The sequence below is a fragment of the Leopardus geoffroyi genome, chromosome B3, assembly GCF_018350155.1.
Source record: "Leopardus geoffroyi isolate Oge1 chromosome B3, O.geoffroyi_Oge1_pat1.0, whole genome shotgun sequence".
Taxonomy (NCBI): domain Eukaryota; kingdom Metazoa; phylum Chordata; class Mammalia; order Carnivora; family Felidae; genus Leopardus; species Leopardus geoffroyi.
This window is the reverse complement of record NC_059337.1, coordinates 20,278,805-20,298,662: the sequence shown is the minus strand read 5'-3', so window position 1 is coordinate 20,298,662 and position 19,858 is coordinate 20,278,805. Positions and strand designations below refer to the sequence as shown.

At 36.8% G+C, this 19,858-nt stretch overlaps 1 protein-coding gene and 1 long non-coding RNA gene across 33 annotated transcripts in view; both read right to left on the bottom strand.

Moving 5' to 3' along the window:
• The window catches only part of TJP1 (tight junction protein 1), a 373,407-nt gene that overhangs the window by 63,476 nt on the left and 290,073 nt on the right, over positions 1 to 19,858 (bottom strand). For all 32 annotated transcript variants that reach the window (XM_045448821.1, XM_045448822.1, XM_045448824.1 and 29 more), the window contains one exon: positions 18,235 to 18,291. In XM_045448821.1, the coding sequence (XP_045304777.1) occupies positions 18,235 to 18,291 (57 nt within the window). The remainder of the gene's footprint in view (positions 1 to 18,234; positions 18,292 to 19,858) is intronic.
• Positions 4,577 to 6,226, bottom strand: LOC123582587. Its single transcript, XR_006704469.1, has 2 exons — positions 4,954 to 6,226; positions 4,577 to 4,734 (listed from the first exon to the last, which is right to left on the bottom strand). It is a non-coding gene; the product is annotated as an uncharacterized LOC123582587 (long non-coding RNA).

Here is a 19,858-nt window from a genome sequence, read left to right as displayed (position 1 = left end):
ATGCTAAAAATATCTTTAGGAAGTAGTACATTATAATCATGTCTTACATGCATATTGCATATAACAGAAAGTAGAACCATATCAAACCTTTTAAAATATGTTTTTAATTAAAGGAAATAACACATGACATACTTCTAAATGAACTGAAAATCTTAGTCACAATGACTAAAGCCATACCAATACAAAAAAGAAATTCAAAATATTTCCAAGTTATTAAAAAATTAACTAATCTTAAAGAAATCCACACCATTCCTTTGAAATTAAATGAAGTATTCAGAGTTGTCTAAAGAAACATCAAATATTTTCCTAGGGTTCCAGAATCACTAAAGCAGAGGGGTATGTTTTCATATAACACTGTATTACACTATGTACTACAATCTAAACCACCTGAGGAGATAGGCTATCTAGTCCACAAGAGAGGAGACTATATCCACCACAGACTAGGCATATGTCATGACCTCCCCCCCCTTCCTACCCCAAAGCCTACTGAAGTAACAAGAATGAAAAAAGAAAAACTCCTTAAAAAGGAATAAACACCAGTAATTCCACTTGTAGGTATATACCCCCCCAAAATGAAAACATATGCCCATACAAAGACTTAAACCCAAATGTTCATAGCCTCATCATTTATAATAGCCAAAAAGGGAAAAACAACCCAAATATCCATCAACATGGATAATGTTTATTTATCCAAATGGATAAATAAAAATGTGTACATCCATACAATGGAATACTATTTGCAGTAAAAGGAAATGAAGTAGTAGCACATGTTTTGAGAGAAGCCAATCACAAAAGACCATATACAGTATAATTCCATTCACAAGAAATGTTCAGAGAAGACAAATTCAAATCTGTACGTGGTGTTGTCTAAAACAAGGGATGGGAAAGGATGGAGAGACTGGGCAGTAATAGCTTATGGTACAGTATTTCTTTTTTAGGATAATGAAAATACTGAAGGAATGACTGGTGATGGTCATACAACTCTGTGAATATACTAAGAACCATCAAATTGTACGCTTTAAAGGGTGAATTGGATGGTATTCAAATTATATTGCAATAAAGCTAATGCAAAAAATGGTTAATGCTGAAAAAAAAAAAACCAAACAGGAAAACATCTAGCTAGCCAAAAACAATGGCATCTGTCTGAATCTGTCTCCTTATATATCTTCCCAAAATAATATAAGAACAAATCACTACACAAAACCATTCCCTTATTATAACTTGAAGACAGACAATATCCAAATTTCAAAACAGCCAGAAACAGGCCTAAAATCTCAAAAATAAATGATTAGCATGAAACACCTGTTAGCACAGCATTAGAAATATAAGAAACTACTTTACAGAACAAATTCAAATACATCTGAAAACCTACATGAACCAGACAATTCCCTAGGGAAATACACAATTATTGAAATGACTCCATCAGAAATTAAAAATGCAATTTAAACAATGTAATTTCTGGAGAAGAAATAGAGAACATTATGAGGGAATTATCCCACAAAAAAAGCACCAGGAACAAGATGATTTCATAGGAGAATTCCACCAACTTCATGGAAGAATTCATAAGAGAATTCATAGGATGATTTCATAGAATTCATAGCCTCAAAGCTCCATATAACTCGTCCAGAGCACTGAAAATAAAAGAAAGCTTCTAAACTCTTTTTAAAAAGCAACTAGAATACTGGTATCTAACTCTGATAGTGACTGTCCATAAAGACAGAGCCCCACTACAAATATTAAAGCCCAACATGATTTATGTATATCTATCTATACAAAAATTATTAAACCAAAAAAGAGCAAACAGGGGGCATATAAATACTCCATGACAAAGGGATTTATTATAGGAATGCAAGACTGATATATAAGGAAATTCGCTGGTATCATATATCCTATTATTAAATTTCAATGGAAAAAATTTTTATGATTATATCCAAAGATCCTGAAAAGGACTTTGACAAAATCCAACATTCACTAATAAGAAATTTAAAAAAATGAAAGAAAATGCATTCAATTGTAACATGCTGCTTTTTTAGTAAATTACATGAAGAAATCCAGTTTCATATATATATGTAATTTAAAAAAGGAAGAGTTATTTTAGTAGCCCTTTTAGGTAATTATGGATATTGTTTGATCTTAAACCAAAACTTGATATCAGTTTCTTAACAGTCGCAATGCACAATCTGAATACCAATAAATATTTTGTACTGTTACATGAATATCCATTGGCCAGTTTTACACTTTCAATGGATATTTCACCCATCATGATTTTATAACAGGATGCCTTAGTCATTTGAAAAGTACTTAAATCAAATTATTCTTCTCCTTTTTTTTTGTTTCTCCTTGGAAGAGGCTCAGACTAATCTTTTTTTTTTTTTTTTTTTTTTAATGTTTATTTCTGAGACAGAGACAGAGCATGAGTCGGGGAGGGGCAGAGAGAGAGAGAGGGAGACACAGAATCCAAAGCAGGCTCTAGGCTCCGAGCTGTCAGCACAGAGCCTGATGCCGGGCTCGAACTCACAAACCGTGAGATCATGACCCGAGCCAAAGTCAGTCGCTCAACCGACTGAGCCACCCAGGCGCCCCTAGACTAATCTTTTATTCTATGTACTTTTATATTGTTCATTTACATCTTGCTTGGTAATTCTTTCATTTAAAAATTTAAAAATAACACAAAAAAATTATAAAGAAATGCTGAAAATATCAGGAACTTTAGATGAGAAAGAGATGAGAAGATATTTTCCTTCAGGTTTTACTTGTGAGCCAGTCTAAGTGTAGTTTTTGGCTGCAGTGAACCAGGGTCGAAAACCTGGCCTGCACCACTGCTTCTGTGCAGCTCCAGCACTTAGTAAGGCAGGGAATTCCTGGATTAGTGCTTGCTACAGTTCATTTAATGATTACCCAGATGTCTGTGATCCCCAAATCTGGCTGGGGATGAGAATCATTTGAGAACAGTTTCAAAGTGCTTGCTGATATACAACCCCCCACCTCATACCAATTAAATAAAACCGGAAGAGGGGAGCTGGCAAGCATTTTTTAAAAAGTGATTCTAATGGACAACCAGGGCTGAGAACCCCAGCCTTAAATGGTTTGTGAACTTCAGACCAGGTTGGTAATCAAGAACCTTCAAAGCTCTCTGAGGTACCTGGGTGGCTTGGTTGGTTAAGTGTCCAACTTCTGATTTTGGCTCAGGTCCTGATCTCACAGTTCATGAGATGGATCCCCACATCAGGCTCTGTGATGACAGCATGGAACCTTCTTGGGACCCTCTCTCTGCCCCTCCCCTGCTCGGGCATGTGCATTCTCCCTCTCTCTCAAAATAAATAAATTAAGAAAAAAAATTCAAAGGTTTCAACTATTCCACACTTCCCCTTCCCTCTACTTTCACCATTGTCTTATTTGACCTTCTCAATAGGTTTCTTACCTCCACCTACTTACAATTTACCTTCCCTCATGTCTGAAGGGTTATCATTTTTTTAAAGTTTATTTATTTTGAGAGAGAGAAAGAGAGAATGCATGTCAGCATGAGGAGGGGTAGGGGAAGAAGGAGGAGACAGAGAGAGAGAGAGAGAGAGAGAGAGAGAATGAATGCAAGCAGTCTCTGTACAGATAGTATAGAGCCCAACATAGGGCTCAATTCTACAAACCGTGAGACCATGACCTGAGCCAAAATCAAGAGGTGGACTCTTAACCAATGGAACCACCCAGACATCCATGAAGAGTTACCACTGTGAAACAATCTAATCCTGTTATTCCATTGGCCATAGGTTCAAATTCTTTAGTATGAAGCATTGTGAAATACAACTCCAACTTGCTTCCCAGCACCCTAATCTTTGCTCTAAACACACAGAACCACGAATACCTGCTTAAGCATGCCATACATTAGCAAACTCTATTTTGTATCTCCTCTCTACACCTAGGATTCCTTTAGCATCTCATCAGTCTTGCAAGTTTCAGTTCATTAAAATCCAAGTTTGGTGTCATCCCATTCATAAAACCAAACCACTTTTCCACTAGTAGAAGAGATATACACTTCTACTTAACAAATGGCACTGTAAATAGCCTGGGGTATCAAGGCCCAGCCTGGGAGGGATTCACATACTCATCTACATATTCCAGCTAAGAACAACCCTGCAAGGGCCTAACACAAAGTGATTTGTCAACAATAACAAACTAGGGACTCAGCTGGTTAAGCATCTGACTTCGGCTCAGGTGAGTTTAAGCCCTGTGTTGGGCTCTGTGCTGACAGCTCAGAGCCTGGAGCCTGGTTCGGATTCTGTGTCTCCCTCTCTCTCTGCCCCTCCCCTGTTCGTTCTCTGTCTCTCTCAAAAATAAATCAACATTAAAAAAAGTTACAAAAAAACAATAACAAACTAAAACAAGTATATGATTAATTATTCAATTTAATTTTAATTAAATTCCCCTTTATAGAAAGCTGTCTTTTTTTAAACTAGCACTAATTTGAGCATTAGCAGCTCAGATTTCTAGAAAAATAAACAGCCATAGTATCATGGATTCTGAACCTTCCTGATTCTCAAATAAAAACAAGCAGGGCAACTGCATGATAAATAAACAAACAAAAAAAACCACAGACATTTACAACAAATCCAGGTAACCAATAAATGCTCTTCAGGTATAAAACACAAGCAGTCAGGGCTGAGCAACCAGCTATGAGACTTGTGTGTTCCCAATACCTACGTGGAAGGAAAGCCATACAGTGTCTGACATACCTAAGACCTGAAGAACCGGGGCGCCTGGGTGGCGCAGTCGGTTAAGCGTCCGACTTCAGCCAGGTCACGATCTCGCGGTCCGTGAGTTCGAGCCCCGCGTCGGGCTCTGGGCTGATGGCTCAGAGCCTGGAGCCTGTTTCCGATTCTGTGTCTCCCTCTCTCTCTGCCCCTCCCCTGTTCATGCTCTGTCTCTCTCTGTCCCAAAAATAAATAAACGTTGAAAGACCTGAAGAACCCCCAAATAACTGATACGTATTCTTCACTGGAAAGAATGGCAGAACAATTTGAGAACAGCAGTGGAAACTGGGAGGGATTTCCCCTGCTCTAATAGTGGGTGAGAGCAAGGAATCAGGCAGCAGAGCCTGAATCAACTGGAGCAGTGTGACCCCTAGGAATTCTCAACACTGACCTATCAGGCCTTTCTGGACAGGGCCCAACACTGTGGAGAAACTTTTGGCAGTGCAATCAAAGTTGGGCGGGACAGGAATAACAGAGACAAAAGAGAAGGTCCAGATAAAAGTGTGCAAAAGGCAAATAGCTAGGAAACCCAGCAGTAAGGTTTTTTGGCCGACATACATGCAAGTACGTGTACAAACACACACAGGAAAACAGCCAATTTCTAAAGAACTCAAAAGAACTAATTTTATATAAAATGAGCAAAAAAAAAGTTAACAGGATCAAATCCCTTACAAAATTACTATAAATATAGTGAGTAGCAGAATAATATCCCTACAGAAAAGGGAAGAATGCCAGAATGAGTGTTCAAAAAAAGAGGAAAAAACGACCAAAACTGTTAGTATTAAAAAACTAAAAGGCATAAGGAAAATAGGTAAGGCATGAAAGAACATAAATAAGAATTAGAAAAACTCAAAAATGAGTTGACAGAATTCAAGAGCTAATTTATAAATGTGAAAGTCATTTTTGATAGGAACACAAGACCAAATAAATACTGTAAGAGAAAAAGAAAGCAAAAACAGAGAAATCTTTTTAAAACCAAAAAAGAAATGATGCATAAGATTTTTTTTTAAATTCTGAAAGAAAGTAAGTATTGCAAGCTAGGCAATAGAGATACAACATAAGTACAGCGGGAGTCCCTAAAAAACTAAACCAAAATAAGGGAAAAGAACAATAAAACCGGTAAAAAACAAAAACAAAAACAAACAAAACTTAACCAATACTATTATTTTTTTAATTAAACTACATACTCAAAGGATGCACACTGCTGTAGATACGAGAGTTATCTGAGAGTATCAATTCAGAAAGACTAACACCAAAGATCTACCCAAATAAAATGATTATATTTTAAGGAAAAAGACTCTCTGACATCTAGGCAAAAAAAATCTCCTAATTTATAAAGAAACTTAGATTATCATCACACTTGAATAGCAAAATGTTATGCCAAAGATAACACAGTTAAAATACTCAAAGGAAACATGGGGTGCCTGGGTGGCTCAGTCAGTTAAACGTCAGACTTCAGCTCAGGTCATGATCTCACTGTTTGTGAGTTCGAGCCCTGCGTCAGGCTCTGTGCTGACAGCTCAGAGCCTGGAGCCTGCTTTGGATTCTGTCTCCCTCTCTCTGTTCCTCCTCCTCTTGTGCTCTGTCTCTGTCTGTCAAAAATGAATAAACATTCAAAAAAAATTTTTTTTAATAAAATAAAATACTCAAAGGAAACAGTAAGCCAAGGATTTTACATCCACTAGAATAGACAGAATGGAAAGCATAAAAGGCACACATGAGCTAATAAACATGCAAAAACAGAGAATACCGTTTTCATGATCTTTCTTAAGAATCTAATAGAAAATGACTTTCTGACAATCAAAATAAGAGACACACAGAGAGCACTGGTGACAAGCATTAAATATATACTTACTTCTAAGATTAAATGAGGATTAAGGGGTGAAAGGATTAAAGTATGTAATAGCTATATGAGCTACATATAGTAAAAATCTTTTTTTTTTTAATGGGGAGAAGAATAAGGATAGCATGTGTAAAAATTTTTAGCATTGTGTTCAGTAATCAAAATTGCCAGTGGCAGAATGATTATTATTCTTCACAATCATATGCTCTGTACTGGACTTACTAAATGACTAACATGGTTGCCTTCCCAAGGGATTTTCAAAAGAAATGCAAATTAGTCCATTTTTTTCTCTTTTATTTTTACAATAAACACTTTGTAGGTGTGCCCAAAGATAGCTGACTTTTACACGCTTACATGAGAAAATGTCCACATAATGTTTTTTATTATGGTGGTGAGGGAAGGGATTAAAGAGAATACATACATTCTCATGTATTTGTGCACACACATATACAGTTATAGCTTTTGGATGGAAGAGAACCAAAGAATTGTACTTTCACCATATTTTATCCTTTTGAGACCATAAGCACCCATGAGCAGCAATAGCTTAAATGTTTCTATCTTTGCCTGGTAGGGAAACTGAATTTATGATAAGAGGCCTGAAATCTGTTCAGTTTCTTGTCCAGTTTTACTGAACATTAACCATGCCCATTCCTTTATATATCATTATGACTGCTTTTGCCTTGAGTAGTTGCAACAGGGATCCTATCTATGGCCCACAACGCTGAAATAATTTACTATCTGACCCTTTACAGAAAAGGTTTGCCCAGTCATGTGTATTAAAGCATTTTTTGATTCCTTAAAAAAAAGGGAGGTGAGGGGAGGAGTAGTTCCTAAAAGTTGACGTAGCTGCAGAAACATCTGGATAATCTCTTTTCCAAACATTCTTCTCTGTTCTCTTTAAAAAATTTTTTTAATGTTTATTTATTCTTGAGGGAGAGAGAGCCAGAGCGAGAATGGGGTAGTGGCAGAGAGAGAGGGAGACACAATGTGAAACAGGTTCCAGACTCTGAGCTGTCAGCACAGAGCCTGATGTGGGGCTTGAACTCACTCACGAGCCATGAGATCATGACTTGAGCTGAAACTGGATGCTTAACTGACTGAGCCACCCAGGCGCCCTTTTTCTCTGTTCTCTTTATTTCAACGTTTATTTATTTTTGGGACAGAGAGAGACACAGCATGAACGGGGGAGGGGCAGAGAGAGAGGGAGACACAGAATCGGAAACAAGCTCCAGGCTCCGAGCCATCAGCCCAGAGCCCGACGCGGGGCTCGAACTCACGGACCGCGAGATCGCGACCTGGCTGAAGTCGGACGCTTAACCGACTGCGCCACCCAGGCGCCCCTCTCTGTTCTCTTTAAAGATGCCCAATTCTCTAGTTACAGATTTCCCTTGTTACTGTCTATTTTTTCTCCTGGTTTTCCATGCCACATTTTTACAATCAGCTAACTTAATCTTTCCTAACTTTTTTTGCCAATTACAGTTTAACTCTTCTCCACTTGTTCTTCCAATCAATCCTCAACATTCTATGACACCTGGGACGCCTGGGTGGCTCAGCTGGTTAAGCATCCAACTTCAGCTCAGGTCATGATCTCAAAGTTCATGAGTTCAAGTCCCGCATCAAGCCCTGCACTAACAGCTCAGAGCCTAGAGCCTGCTTTGGATTCTGTGCCTTCCTCTCTCTGCCCCTCCCCCACTCGGTCTTTCAAAAATAAATAAATTTAATAACAAAAAAAAAATTCTAGGAAACCTATTCTAATTGTTTCCCCAATGTCCATTGGGATCACAGAATTTTAAAACCAAATAGATTCTCAGCAATCATTTGATTCAACTTCCTGGGGCGCCTGGGTGGCGCAGTCGGTTAAGCGTCCGACTTCAGTCAGGTCACGATCTCGCGGTCCGTGAGTTCGAGCCCCGCGTCGGGCTCTGGGCTGATGGCTCAGAGCCTGGAGCCTGTTTCCGATTCTGTGTCTCCCTCTCTCTCTGCCCCTCCCCCGTTCATGCTGTCTCTCTCTGTCCCCAAAAACAAATAAACGTTGATTCAACTTCCTTTTTACAAATGAAGGCAGAAGGTCAGGGGTCCTATGTGTGCCTCTACTACTTTCAGATTATGACTTTATGTAGGACCTCTGTGGACTTGAGTTCCCTCACTTAAAAGAGATTAGGATTCTATTAACTCTGATACACTTTGATTCTATGAGGTTTTAAAGGCCTGTTCAAAATTAGTTAGTGCTGGGGTGCCTGGATGGCTCAGCTAGTTAAGTGTCTGATTCTTGATTTCAGCTCAGGTCATGATCTCACCATTCATGAGATCAATACCCACGTCAGGGCTCCACACTGACAGCATGGAGCCTGCTTGGGATTCTGTCTCTCTCCCTCTCTCCCTCCCCCGCTGCTCATGTTCTCTCTTTCTCAATCTCAATAAATAAATTAATTAAGCTTTAAAAAAGAGAGATCTGGGGCGCCTGGGTGGCGCAGTCGGTTAAGCGTCCGACTTCAGCCAGGTCACGATCTCGCGGTCCGTGAGTTCGAGCCCCGCGTCGGGCTCTGGGCTGATGGCTCAGAGCCTGGAGCCTGTTTCCGACTCTGTGTCTCCCTCTCTCTCTGCCCCTCCCCCGTTCATGCTCTGTCTCTCTCTATCCCAAAAATAAAAATAAAAACGTTGAAAAAAAAAAAAAATTTAAAAAAGAGAGATCAAAAAGACCCTTAAAGCAGTTTTTCTACCTATCTTGGTAGTTCTCAGAATGTTGCTTAAATTATCTTGACTGTTAGGTTGGTTCCTTTTTATCTTTGTGTCCTTAAACAGTCCCCTGGCTACTCAAATTGTGTGTGTATGTGTCCCCATTTATTCTCACACTAACAATTCTGATTCTCAATCTGTAGCTTCCATTTCTAATTCCTATTCTATTTTCTTACTCCCAGCTTCTTACAGGACACCTCCAACTGCTCTTCTCCAAAACTGTCATTTTCTCCACAAAACTGACCTCGCCACCTATGTTCTACTCTTAAAAAAACACCAAAAAACAACAAAAACACCAAAAAACAACAAGACCCAAACTTGGGCTGCTTCCTTACCAAACTTACTTCTTTTTATTTATTGCATGTATAGGTAGCTTATGTGACAGAATTATAGGAGTTCTGAATTTCAGAAATTACATTCCATACACATTTTTTAAATTTAAAATTAATTTGACATATAAATGGAAAAAGCATTACATGCTAAGTCCAATGACCTGGGCTCAAGTTATAGCTTTTATGCAGCATTTCACAAGACCTATCTGACACTCAGTTTACTTTGTGTGGCTATGAACACCTTCTTCACAGAACGTTAAAATGAAGAGTTCAAAACACTTACAATGCACTCTACCAAGGTAAACAATGGCCTTCAATCAGCTAAAACAAGCCTACCTTAGTTTACATGTTTACATCAGTGTAAATGCTTACTTTATACCCATCTTATACCAATTTGGTGCTACTTACCAGATATGAAGGATTTCTCCCCCCTACCCCTGCCACCTGCTCAACTTGGGACAAGTTAAATGAGATATAAGTCACATAACATAAAATTCACCCTTTAAAATGTACAATTCAATGTTTTTATGTATTCAGAGGTGTACAACCATCACAATTAATTTGGCAACATTTTCATCACCCTAAAAAGAAATTCCTTACCTCTTTATAGCCATCATCCTTCTATGTCCCCAATCCTAAGCAACCACTAGTCTATGTTCTATTTACCTGTTCTGACCATTTCTTATAAATGGAATTATACAATATATGGTCCTTTGACTGGCTTCCTTCACTTAGTATAATGTTTTCAACATTTATCCATAGTGTAGCATGTATCAGTGTAGCATGTATTAGAAAGACTATACTTCCCCCCACCGTACTGTCTTGGCACCTTGTTCCAAATTTACTTCTTATTCAGTCACCTCACTAGCTGACACATTTGACTGCTCACCCTTAGAATATCTCCTAACTAGGTTCCTTTCTTTTAACTTTTACCCTTAATTCTTTAATATACAAATACTCAGATAATCTTTAAATAATGCTTTTTAAGAAAATAAAAAAGATGACCAACTCATTCCTTTAAATTCCTAAATAAGAATTTGCTTAATTGTTCAAAGGATCATAAAACTACATATGCATTTTCTAAGAGAGAACATCTGAAGCTAAAGAAAGTGTAGGTGGGTCACGGTGGCAAGAGGGGTGGAACACAGGACCCTCTGAATGCCATGAGCATCTCAAGCTACAGACCTGCACTTCCCAATGACAGCCATTAGACACATCATGAGTGAGCACTTAAAACATGGTTAGTCTTACCTGAAATTGTGCTGAAATTGCAAAATGTACATTGGTTGTGTAAGAGTCAGAATGAGAAAAGTTTACCAAGTTTTGAATATTGAGTACCTATAGAAAATGACATTTTAAACAAAATTTTATAATCTTATTTAACTCAATGTGTATAAAATATTTTAACTTCACCTGTATTTTACATTTTTTAATGTGAAGACTAAAAAGTTTTAAACTACAGATGTGGTCTGCATTTGCATTGTATTGCTACTGGACAATGCTGCTACACAGACTTTCCCTAAGAGTGACTTTATTGAACAGGCTGGCCTTCTAGGGAATTAAGTTTTATTGGGCATAACCAAGTACCAAACACCAAAGGGATAGGAAATTGATTAAGATTTCCTACCCTTAAGAAAATTATAATGCAGTAGGAGAAGGGATAGACAACAACCAAAGGAATATATTCATCTGTCACTGAGGCTCAATGGGGAGACCAGAATCCATGAGGCAAGGAGTTCTGCCTGTTTTTGTTCTCTATGCTTACAATAGAGAGAAATACCAAAAAATTACTTAGCCTTGAATATTAAATAGGATTTCAGTGGTTTCTAGCATTCTAAGGTGAAGAAAGTTTCCTCTGAGAACACAAACAGATGAGACAATATGGAAGCACATCATATATTATTCTTAACAATAAATAGGAGAAAACTTGAAGAGTTTTAGTCCACAGTAATTTTATTCTTTCCAAAGAAGTTACTTCCACCTTTCTTATCACTGACTGTCAGATGTCAAAGAATATGATTTGACCGTATTTGGCAATACTCAGTATCTATACTACAAGTTATTGCCGAAAGCATACAGCCTCAAATTATCTTCTTTACTCACCACGATTGCCAAAAGCCCATGAGCTCACCTCAAGGAGAATGACTTTCTCCTTCTTCTGTCAATGCTTCTTAAAAATGCAATGCCAGGACTGCCTAGGTGGCTCAGTTGGTTAAGTGTCTGATGTTGGCTCAGGTCATGATCTCAAGGTTCATGAGTTTAAGCCCCACATCAGGCTCTCTGTTGTCAGCACAGAGCTTGCTTCAGATCCTGTCCCTCTCTCTCGCTGTCCCTCCCCGCCACTCTCAAAAATAAACAAACATTAATGAAAAAAAAAAAACCCACTAAAAAAAAAATATGACGCCAGAGGCCATGGTCCTCCATTTCAAACTGGAACATTTTAAAAACACGTATTAGGGGCCCCATTCCAAACCAAATGAATCAGAACCTCTGTTCACTGGGGGATGACCAAGTTGACTTCTCTTTATAATAAACCTGGAGAGCCACTGCTCTAAGTCAGTTGTCAGCAAACTATAGCCTCCAGGCCGAAATAATAAGTAAATAAAGTTTTACTGAAATATAGCCATACCCACTTGTTTACCTACTGTCTGTGGTTGCTTCTGCAATACAACTGTAGAGTTGAGTAGCTGTGACAAATTTATGGTCTACAACATGTAAAATGTTTACTTATCATCCAGCACTTCAAAATACATTGTGCTGATAATGCTCTAAAATAGTCTAAATCTTACTCTGGATCAACTCAGAACACCAAAAGACTGTCAGATTTGAAAGTACTGTTCTGTGGCCTCAGAGAATGAAGTCAACTGAATTATGCTTTGGCATATATGTCTCAATTTGCACTGACAGGGCTAATTTTAAAAACCTTCAAAAAACAATTCCTGAAAACAAAAAACAAAAAAAACAATTCCTAGAGGGATGGTCTTTGAAGACTTCCATTCTGTCATAGTCTCTGTAATGAGGCCCAGAAGCAACACAGGTCTATGTACCCAGCTTAACAGTGAACATGTTTAAAACCAAAGAATTATTAATTATAAACTCATCTCTATGTATCTTCTGATGACATTTTTCTGGGCTGCTACCTTTCTTTTTTTTTTTTTTTTAATGTTTATTTATTTTTGAGAGAGACAGAGACAGAATGCGAGTGGGTTAGGGGCAGAGAGAGAGGGAGACATAGAAGCAGAAGCGGGCTCCAGTCTCTGAGCTGTCAGCACAGAGCCCAACATGGGGCTCGAACTCACAAGCTGTGAGATCATGACCTGAGCCGAAGTTGGATGCTCAACTGAATGAGCTACCCAGGCGCCTGGGCTGGTACCTTTCTCATAGCAAAAGAAAACTGAAGTATGAGAAGAGGTCATCTACAGAACAGAACTACACTCATCTTCTAAATAGAAAACTCAGACTTGCCTGATTATTACACCTACCACGAGTTGGTACGATACTTCTAACACATTTAGAAAACTGGATTCTGTTTTCTCAATATTCGAGATCTTTTCCTACTTTACCTGAGCTAATGAAATACAGATCTGTAGTAAAATGTCTTAGCATTTCTCCACATTTGAAAACCTAACAAAACCAAGCAAAGCAGCAGAAAGGAGAAACAAACTTAGCTGATTTGTGTCTTCTTTTATTTACACTTAAAAGGTATGAGGAAAAAACAAACATGTGATAATGCCAAATTATCTCTACGGTTTTGAGTGATCTAATTTCTACCTAAAGAAATTATATAAGGAACAGCAATTTAAACCCAATGTAAGCAAAAGAAAGGAAATATTAAAATAAGAGCAGAAATCAATGAAACAAAAAATAAAGAGTATTGATGAAAACAAAATCCGGTTTTTTAAAAGATCAATAAGATTGTTCAATCACTAGCTAGATTGACCAGGAAATAAAAGACATAAATTACCAATATCAGAATGAAAAAAGGGACATTATTACAGATCCTACAACATTAGAATAAGGGAATATTAACCATTTTACATCCATAAATTTGACAACTTAGATGAAAGGGACAAATACTTTGAAATATACAAATTACCAAAGTTACCCAAAAAACTAATAAAGAGATATGTAACTTGAATAATCCTATATAAAATTAAAGAAACTGAATTTAAAGTTAAAAGCCTTCCCCCCCAAAAACAAACACACACACACACACACACACACACACACACACACAACACACACAAAAATCCCTCCTGGAGCAGATGGCTACACTGGTGAATTCTAAATTCTATCAAGCATTTAAGTAAGAAATAACATCAACTGTACAAGAACTCTACCAGAAAACACAATAGGAAGAAATACTTTCCAACAGCTGGTTTTGAGGCTAGTAGCTTTCCCTGATACTAAAACTAGAGAAAAACAATATAAAAGTCTAGCAAATCAACCTATTAATATATAAGATGGAAAATAAATCACAACCAAATAGAATTTATCTTGGGAATGCAAAACTGTTGAGTATTCAAAAAGCAAGACAATGATTATACCAACAAACTAGTAAGAATACTCATTTCCTAACCTCAGGCACTACTTGTAAAAAGAAAGTACTGGCGGGGCACCTTGGTAGCTCACTTGGTTAAGCGTCTGACTTTGACTCAGGTCGTGATCTCACGATTCGTGAGTTCTAGCCCTGTGTTTAGCTCTTTGCTGACCTTAACCTGATAAACAGCATATACAATAACCTGACAGTTAACATCATACTTAATGGTGAAAGACAGAATATTTTAATCTAAAATTAGGAATAAGGCAAGGAGGTCTGCTCACCATAATATCTTGGAAATCCTAGCTGATGCAATAAGGCAAGAAAAAGAAACTGCATACAGATCAGATCAAAAGGAAGAAATAAAACTGCCTCTATTCACAGATGCCATGACTACATAGAAGAAAAGTTGTAAGTTCATTCATTAAAAAAAAAATCAATAGTATTTCTACATATGAACAATCAAAAATTTAAATGAAAAAAATACCATTTACAATAGATTCAGGAAACATGAAATGTACTTAACTAAAAACCTAGCAAAATGTGTGTAAGATCTGCATGCCGAACACTATAAAACAGTAATAAGAAAATAAAAGAATGGAAAAATACATCATGTTCAAAGTTTGGAAGACTCAGTATTGTCAGTTCTCCCTGAATTAATCTATAATGTAATAAAAATCTCAGATTTTTTTATTTGACAAACTTACTCTAAAATTTGTGTAGAAAAGCAAGAGAACTAAAATAGTCAAAACAATTAAAAAAAATAAATTTGGAGGATTCACACTACCTGATTCCTAACACCTAATATAAATCTATAATAACAAATGCAGAAGTGACTGGCAGATGGGATAGACACACAGGATCTACAGAACAGACTAGGGAAAGACCTATTTTTGACAAAGGTAGAAAGCATTTCATGAAGAAAGGAAAATCTTTTCATAAACAATGGCCCAAAAGTTTGTGGACATCCGTATTAAAAAAAAAAAAAACAACAAACCTCTGCCCACATGTGATAACATACACAAAATTTAACTCAAAACATCCAGAAAAAATCCTGTGACCCTGGGCTTAGCAAAAACATCTCAAAAGCATGATTGATAAAAGTAAATACTAACAAACTGGACTTTTATCAAAATTTAAAACTTATGCTCTGCAAAACACACTATTAAGAGAAGGAAAAAAGCAAGTTGTAGACTGGGAAAAATATGTGCAAAACAATATCTGATAAATAACTTGTACCTTGAATATATAAATAACTCTCAAAACTCAGTAACAACCTCAGTGCACCAAAGGACACAATCAACAGAGGGAAAGGCAATTCCTGGAATGAGAAAAAATATTTACAAGTCATATATCTGCTAAGGAGCTAATAATATTCAGAACATATAAAGAATTCCTAAAACTCAACAACTAAAAACAAATAACCCAATTAAAAAATGGGCAAAGAACTTGAATGGATGGTAATTTCATGTGTATTTTACTGCAACCAATACAAAAACAAACAAAAACCCCCATAATACCTCAATATTAAGAAAACAAACAACCCTATTAAAAGTGGGCAAAGGATTTAAATATATTTTACCAAAGAAGATATATGGATGACAAGCATACAGACCTTAATGTCCTTAGTCTTTAGAGAAATGCAAACTAAAACCACAATGACAAACACACTACACAACTATTAGAAGGGCTAAAGTTAGGGGGGCAAAAAAACCCTGATAATATCAAGTGTTGATAAGGATACAAAAGCAACAGAACTCTTATACACAGCCAATGGAGATGCAAAATGGTACAGACCATTTGGTGGTTTCTTATAAATGTTCACTTACCATAAGACTCAGAGCAAGCCCATTCCTAAATATTTACCCAAGAGAAATGAAAAGTTATGTTCATAGAAAAACCTGTACACTATGCAGAATTATAACCACAAAAAACTGCAAAATATCCAAATAATTCTACATCCATACAATGGAATAATACTCAAGCAATAAGGAACTAAAAACAATGGCAACAAGAGAAACTACTGATACAAGCAATGTCATGGAGAAATCACAAATGCATCAGGCTGAGAGTATAAGAAGTAAGTGCTGAGAGTATAAGAAGCTAGTCTTAGAAGACTATATATTGTATGAAATCATTTACGTGACCATATGGAAAAAAAACACACCAGTGGCTACCAAGTGCTGGGGTAAGGGAACAAAGTTGATGACAAATGGGTACAAGAGAAAAGTTTCAGGTGATGGGACAGCTCCGTATTTTGGTTGTGCTGGTGCTTACATGACTATACGAATTTATCAAACAGAGAACTGTACAGAGGATAAATTTTACTATATGCAAATTATACCAATAAAAGCAATAAAGATATTAAGAAAATGTAATGTGATAAAATAAAATACATAATCCAAAATTATATCACAACCAAACACTTATAAGGTATGAAGTTATTTTATAACATGTTTAATCTGATTTAAAAATGCTACCTAATAGCACGTTTCAAACAGAGTGGCCATATTTCAGCCTTAACAGTTAAAAGTTAAGGTTATTGTTACTTAAATGATTTCTTCTACCACTTAGGGAGACATAAAAAAAAAGTCAACCATATCTTATCTGAAATCACTGTTTTTTAATAATTAATTTACCCATTATCTATTATGTTCAGATTCAAACATATACAAGATAATCAGGGGCAGAGTTCAGGAACTTAATTTACATACCCCTTTCTATTTTCCTAGTAATGGATACAGCTGGTAGAAACAGTAGTGTGAAGTATTTAAATATTCTCTAATCTCTTTCTATTCATTCTGAAGAGTTAGCTCTTTTCAAAGCAGGACTGGGGAGAATTATGGAAGGCACTTCCTTCATGGTAAGCATAAATAGGTCCCATTAGCCCCATTTTAAACCTATGAAAACCCAGGCTCCAGCAGGGGGTTATTAGATCACTTACTCCTTTCTAAAAGAAAAGAGGAAGGAACTAGGATTCAAATTCAGAGCAGTCTCACTTCAGACACAAAGCTCTTTTTCATTTTCTTTTTTTAAGTTTATTTATTTTGAGACAGAGACAGCCCAAGTGAGGGAAGGGCAGAGAGAGGGACAGAGAGGGAGGGAGGGAGGGAGGGAGGGAGAGGGAGAGAAAGAGAGGGAGAGGGGGGAGAGGGGGAAGAGGGGGGAGAGGGAGAGAGAGAGAGAGAGAGAGAGAGAGAGAGAGAGAGAATGAATGAATGAATGAATCCCAAACAGGCTTCATGCTGGCAGCACAGAGCCCGACAGGGGGCTCAAACTCAAGAAACCTTGAAATCACGACCTGAGCCGAAACCTAGAGTCAGATGCTCAATGGACTGGGCTACCCAGGTGCCCCCCTCAGTTTTTTTAATTTGGGAAAGAGAGAGTGCACATGCACCAGTGCAAGGGAAGAGGGAGAAAGAGAATCCCAAGGAGGTTCCATGCTCAACGTAGAGCCTGATGTGGAGCTCAATCCCATGACCCTGGGATCATGACCAAAATCAAAGATACTCAACTGACTGAGCCACCCAAGGGCCCCCAAAGCTCTTAATCTTACCCAGCTTACTGCTATTTGCTCTCTGTCCATCTGCAACTGCTTAAACAATAGCTTGGATCTACATGTTTCAAATCAAAAATATCTTTTAAGGTTTTATTACTCACACAATCTGTTTTGATTTTAACCCTATAATACCTGCACATACATTCAGAAAGTCTGAAGGAGTTTACAGTTTATATCAACATGCAATGTGTTTTATCTGATGATTCAAATTTTTAAAAATAAATCACTTACTTTCATAAGTCAGGAATAAAATAAACCAAATATACAAATAATCACCAAAAGGATATATGAAAAAGTAATCACGTTCACCTCTAACCTTAATAAAGAATTTATTGCAACTCTAATTTTAAACAAAGGAATATAGAAAAGTTTTTTCCCCTTTCTTCTGACTTCCTGACATCTGGCTTTCCTCTATTGTTTTCCAAAGCTGCCAGTATCCTGAGTTATACACAGATTATTTACTGCAACAGAAAACTTACCCTGTGAAGCGTCACTGTGTGTTGTTCCCATATAGCTGTTTCCTCCATTGCTGTGTTCTGAGAAAGGAAAAGAAAAACAAATAATTTCTCTGTTAAGAAAATGTCTTTAATAAAGTGAGATAATCCAGCAAACAATTCGCACACTGAAATACCAAAATTCATGCTGTTAATATTAGATATTCTGAAAAGAGTTTAATAATTATGGAAAGCTTTTGTTTGCTTTTTGTTTTTGTTGTAAGAGACAGGAAACTACACACAGGAACTTCCTTTGTTTTTAACTTAATTTGGACAGATGCTGCTCTACATTCATTTCATGTCAGCTCAAACTGGCATTCAAGCTAATTCTGTAGTAACTTTATACTTAACATCAGATAGAAAAGAATAAAAGTTGGAATAGTACTATTTTAAAATATCTGATGACACATAAAACATTAAAAAGCATTGTGCAGTGTAACTGTGCAAAGGAAGGAAAAGTCAAATACTTTTTAACTCAGTAAGTATAAATATACATGTTACCGGAAACTAGATAAGACCATTAGATATGTTTGGACATTGGTTGCTTTAATATCACTTAGTTAAACACTACTGCACCACCTAGTTTCAGTTTTGCTACATAATTATCTTTTCAAGCTCTGGTTATAACCCTTAAGTAAAAAGAAAAAAAAAAAGTTTTTTCTAGTATATGTATCGTGGTCACACAAAACAAAAAAACAAATTAACTACCAAGTATCCCCAAGAATCACCATTAAATTAAAACAACATACCTTCAATCCAGGTACTACTCAAACCATAATGTAGCTCAGGCTCACTTCCTATCAAGAACCTCTTAGTAAAGCGGGAAATAAGTTACTATTCAAGGCATTAGCACTAAACAATTAAAAAAAAATTTCTTAGAAATTGGGTTAATTGCTCTTAGAGGCTTAAATAATTCAGTCTCTTTTAATGTTACCATTTTATGGAACTGGGGTTACTAAAAATATATTATATTTACAAACTTTTTTTTTTTTTAACAAAGTCCTTTCCAGAATTAACAAAAAGCTGGGTAGAAGGGGAAAATGCTGAGCATGACATTCTCAGAACATCACAGGTTACCCACTGTTAGAAATGCTGATTTCACAAGTGAGATCTGTCTTCTATCACACTGCTGTCATTTAGCATCGTGAGAATATGCCCATCAAGGTACCATGGACCCATTTCTCCTTTCCCACAACATCTTTAATCGAAGATTAATGCCACTTTAGAAAATGAATCCCTTTAAGGAAAGCCTGTTTCCCTAAATTCAAAGCAACTAGATTAACTTTCCTGCCAGATGAAAAAAGAGGGAGAAAGGATCTCTCTGTTCACTCCCATAGATAAGAACCACCAACCTTACCAGAGTTTTGTTTCAATCTTCCAATCAAATGCAGCAAAACCTCCCTTTAATGAAACTCTGCTAGAAACAAAGCTGTTTTGTTTTTTCACAAAAATTGACCAGGATTTAATGTATTTAAAAAAATTCCTCCATCAATGTGAAGTAACGATGATATGAGTAATTCTGCTAAACATCGAGAGTCCTACTGAAATATACATGATAAAAATATCTGCAATAATTGCCAGTTTGTCCAATCTTAGCTGACTTATTAAA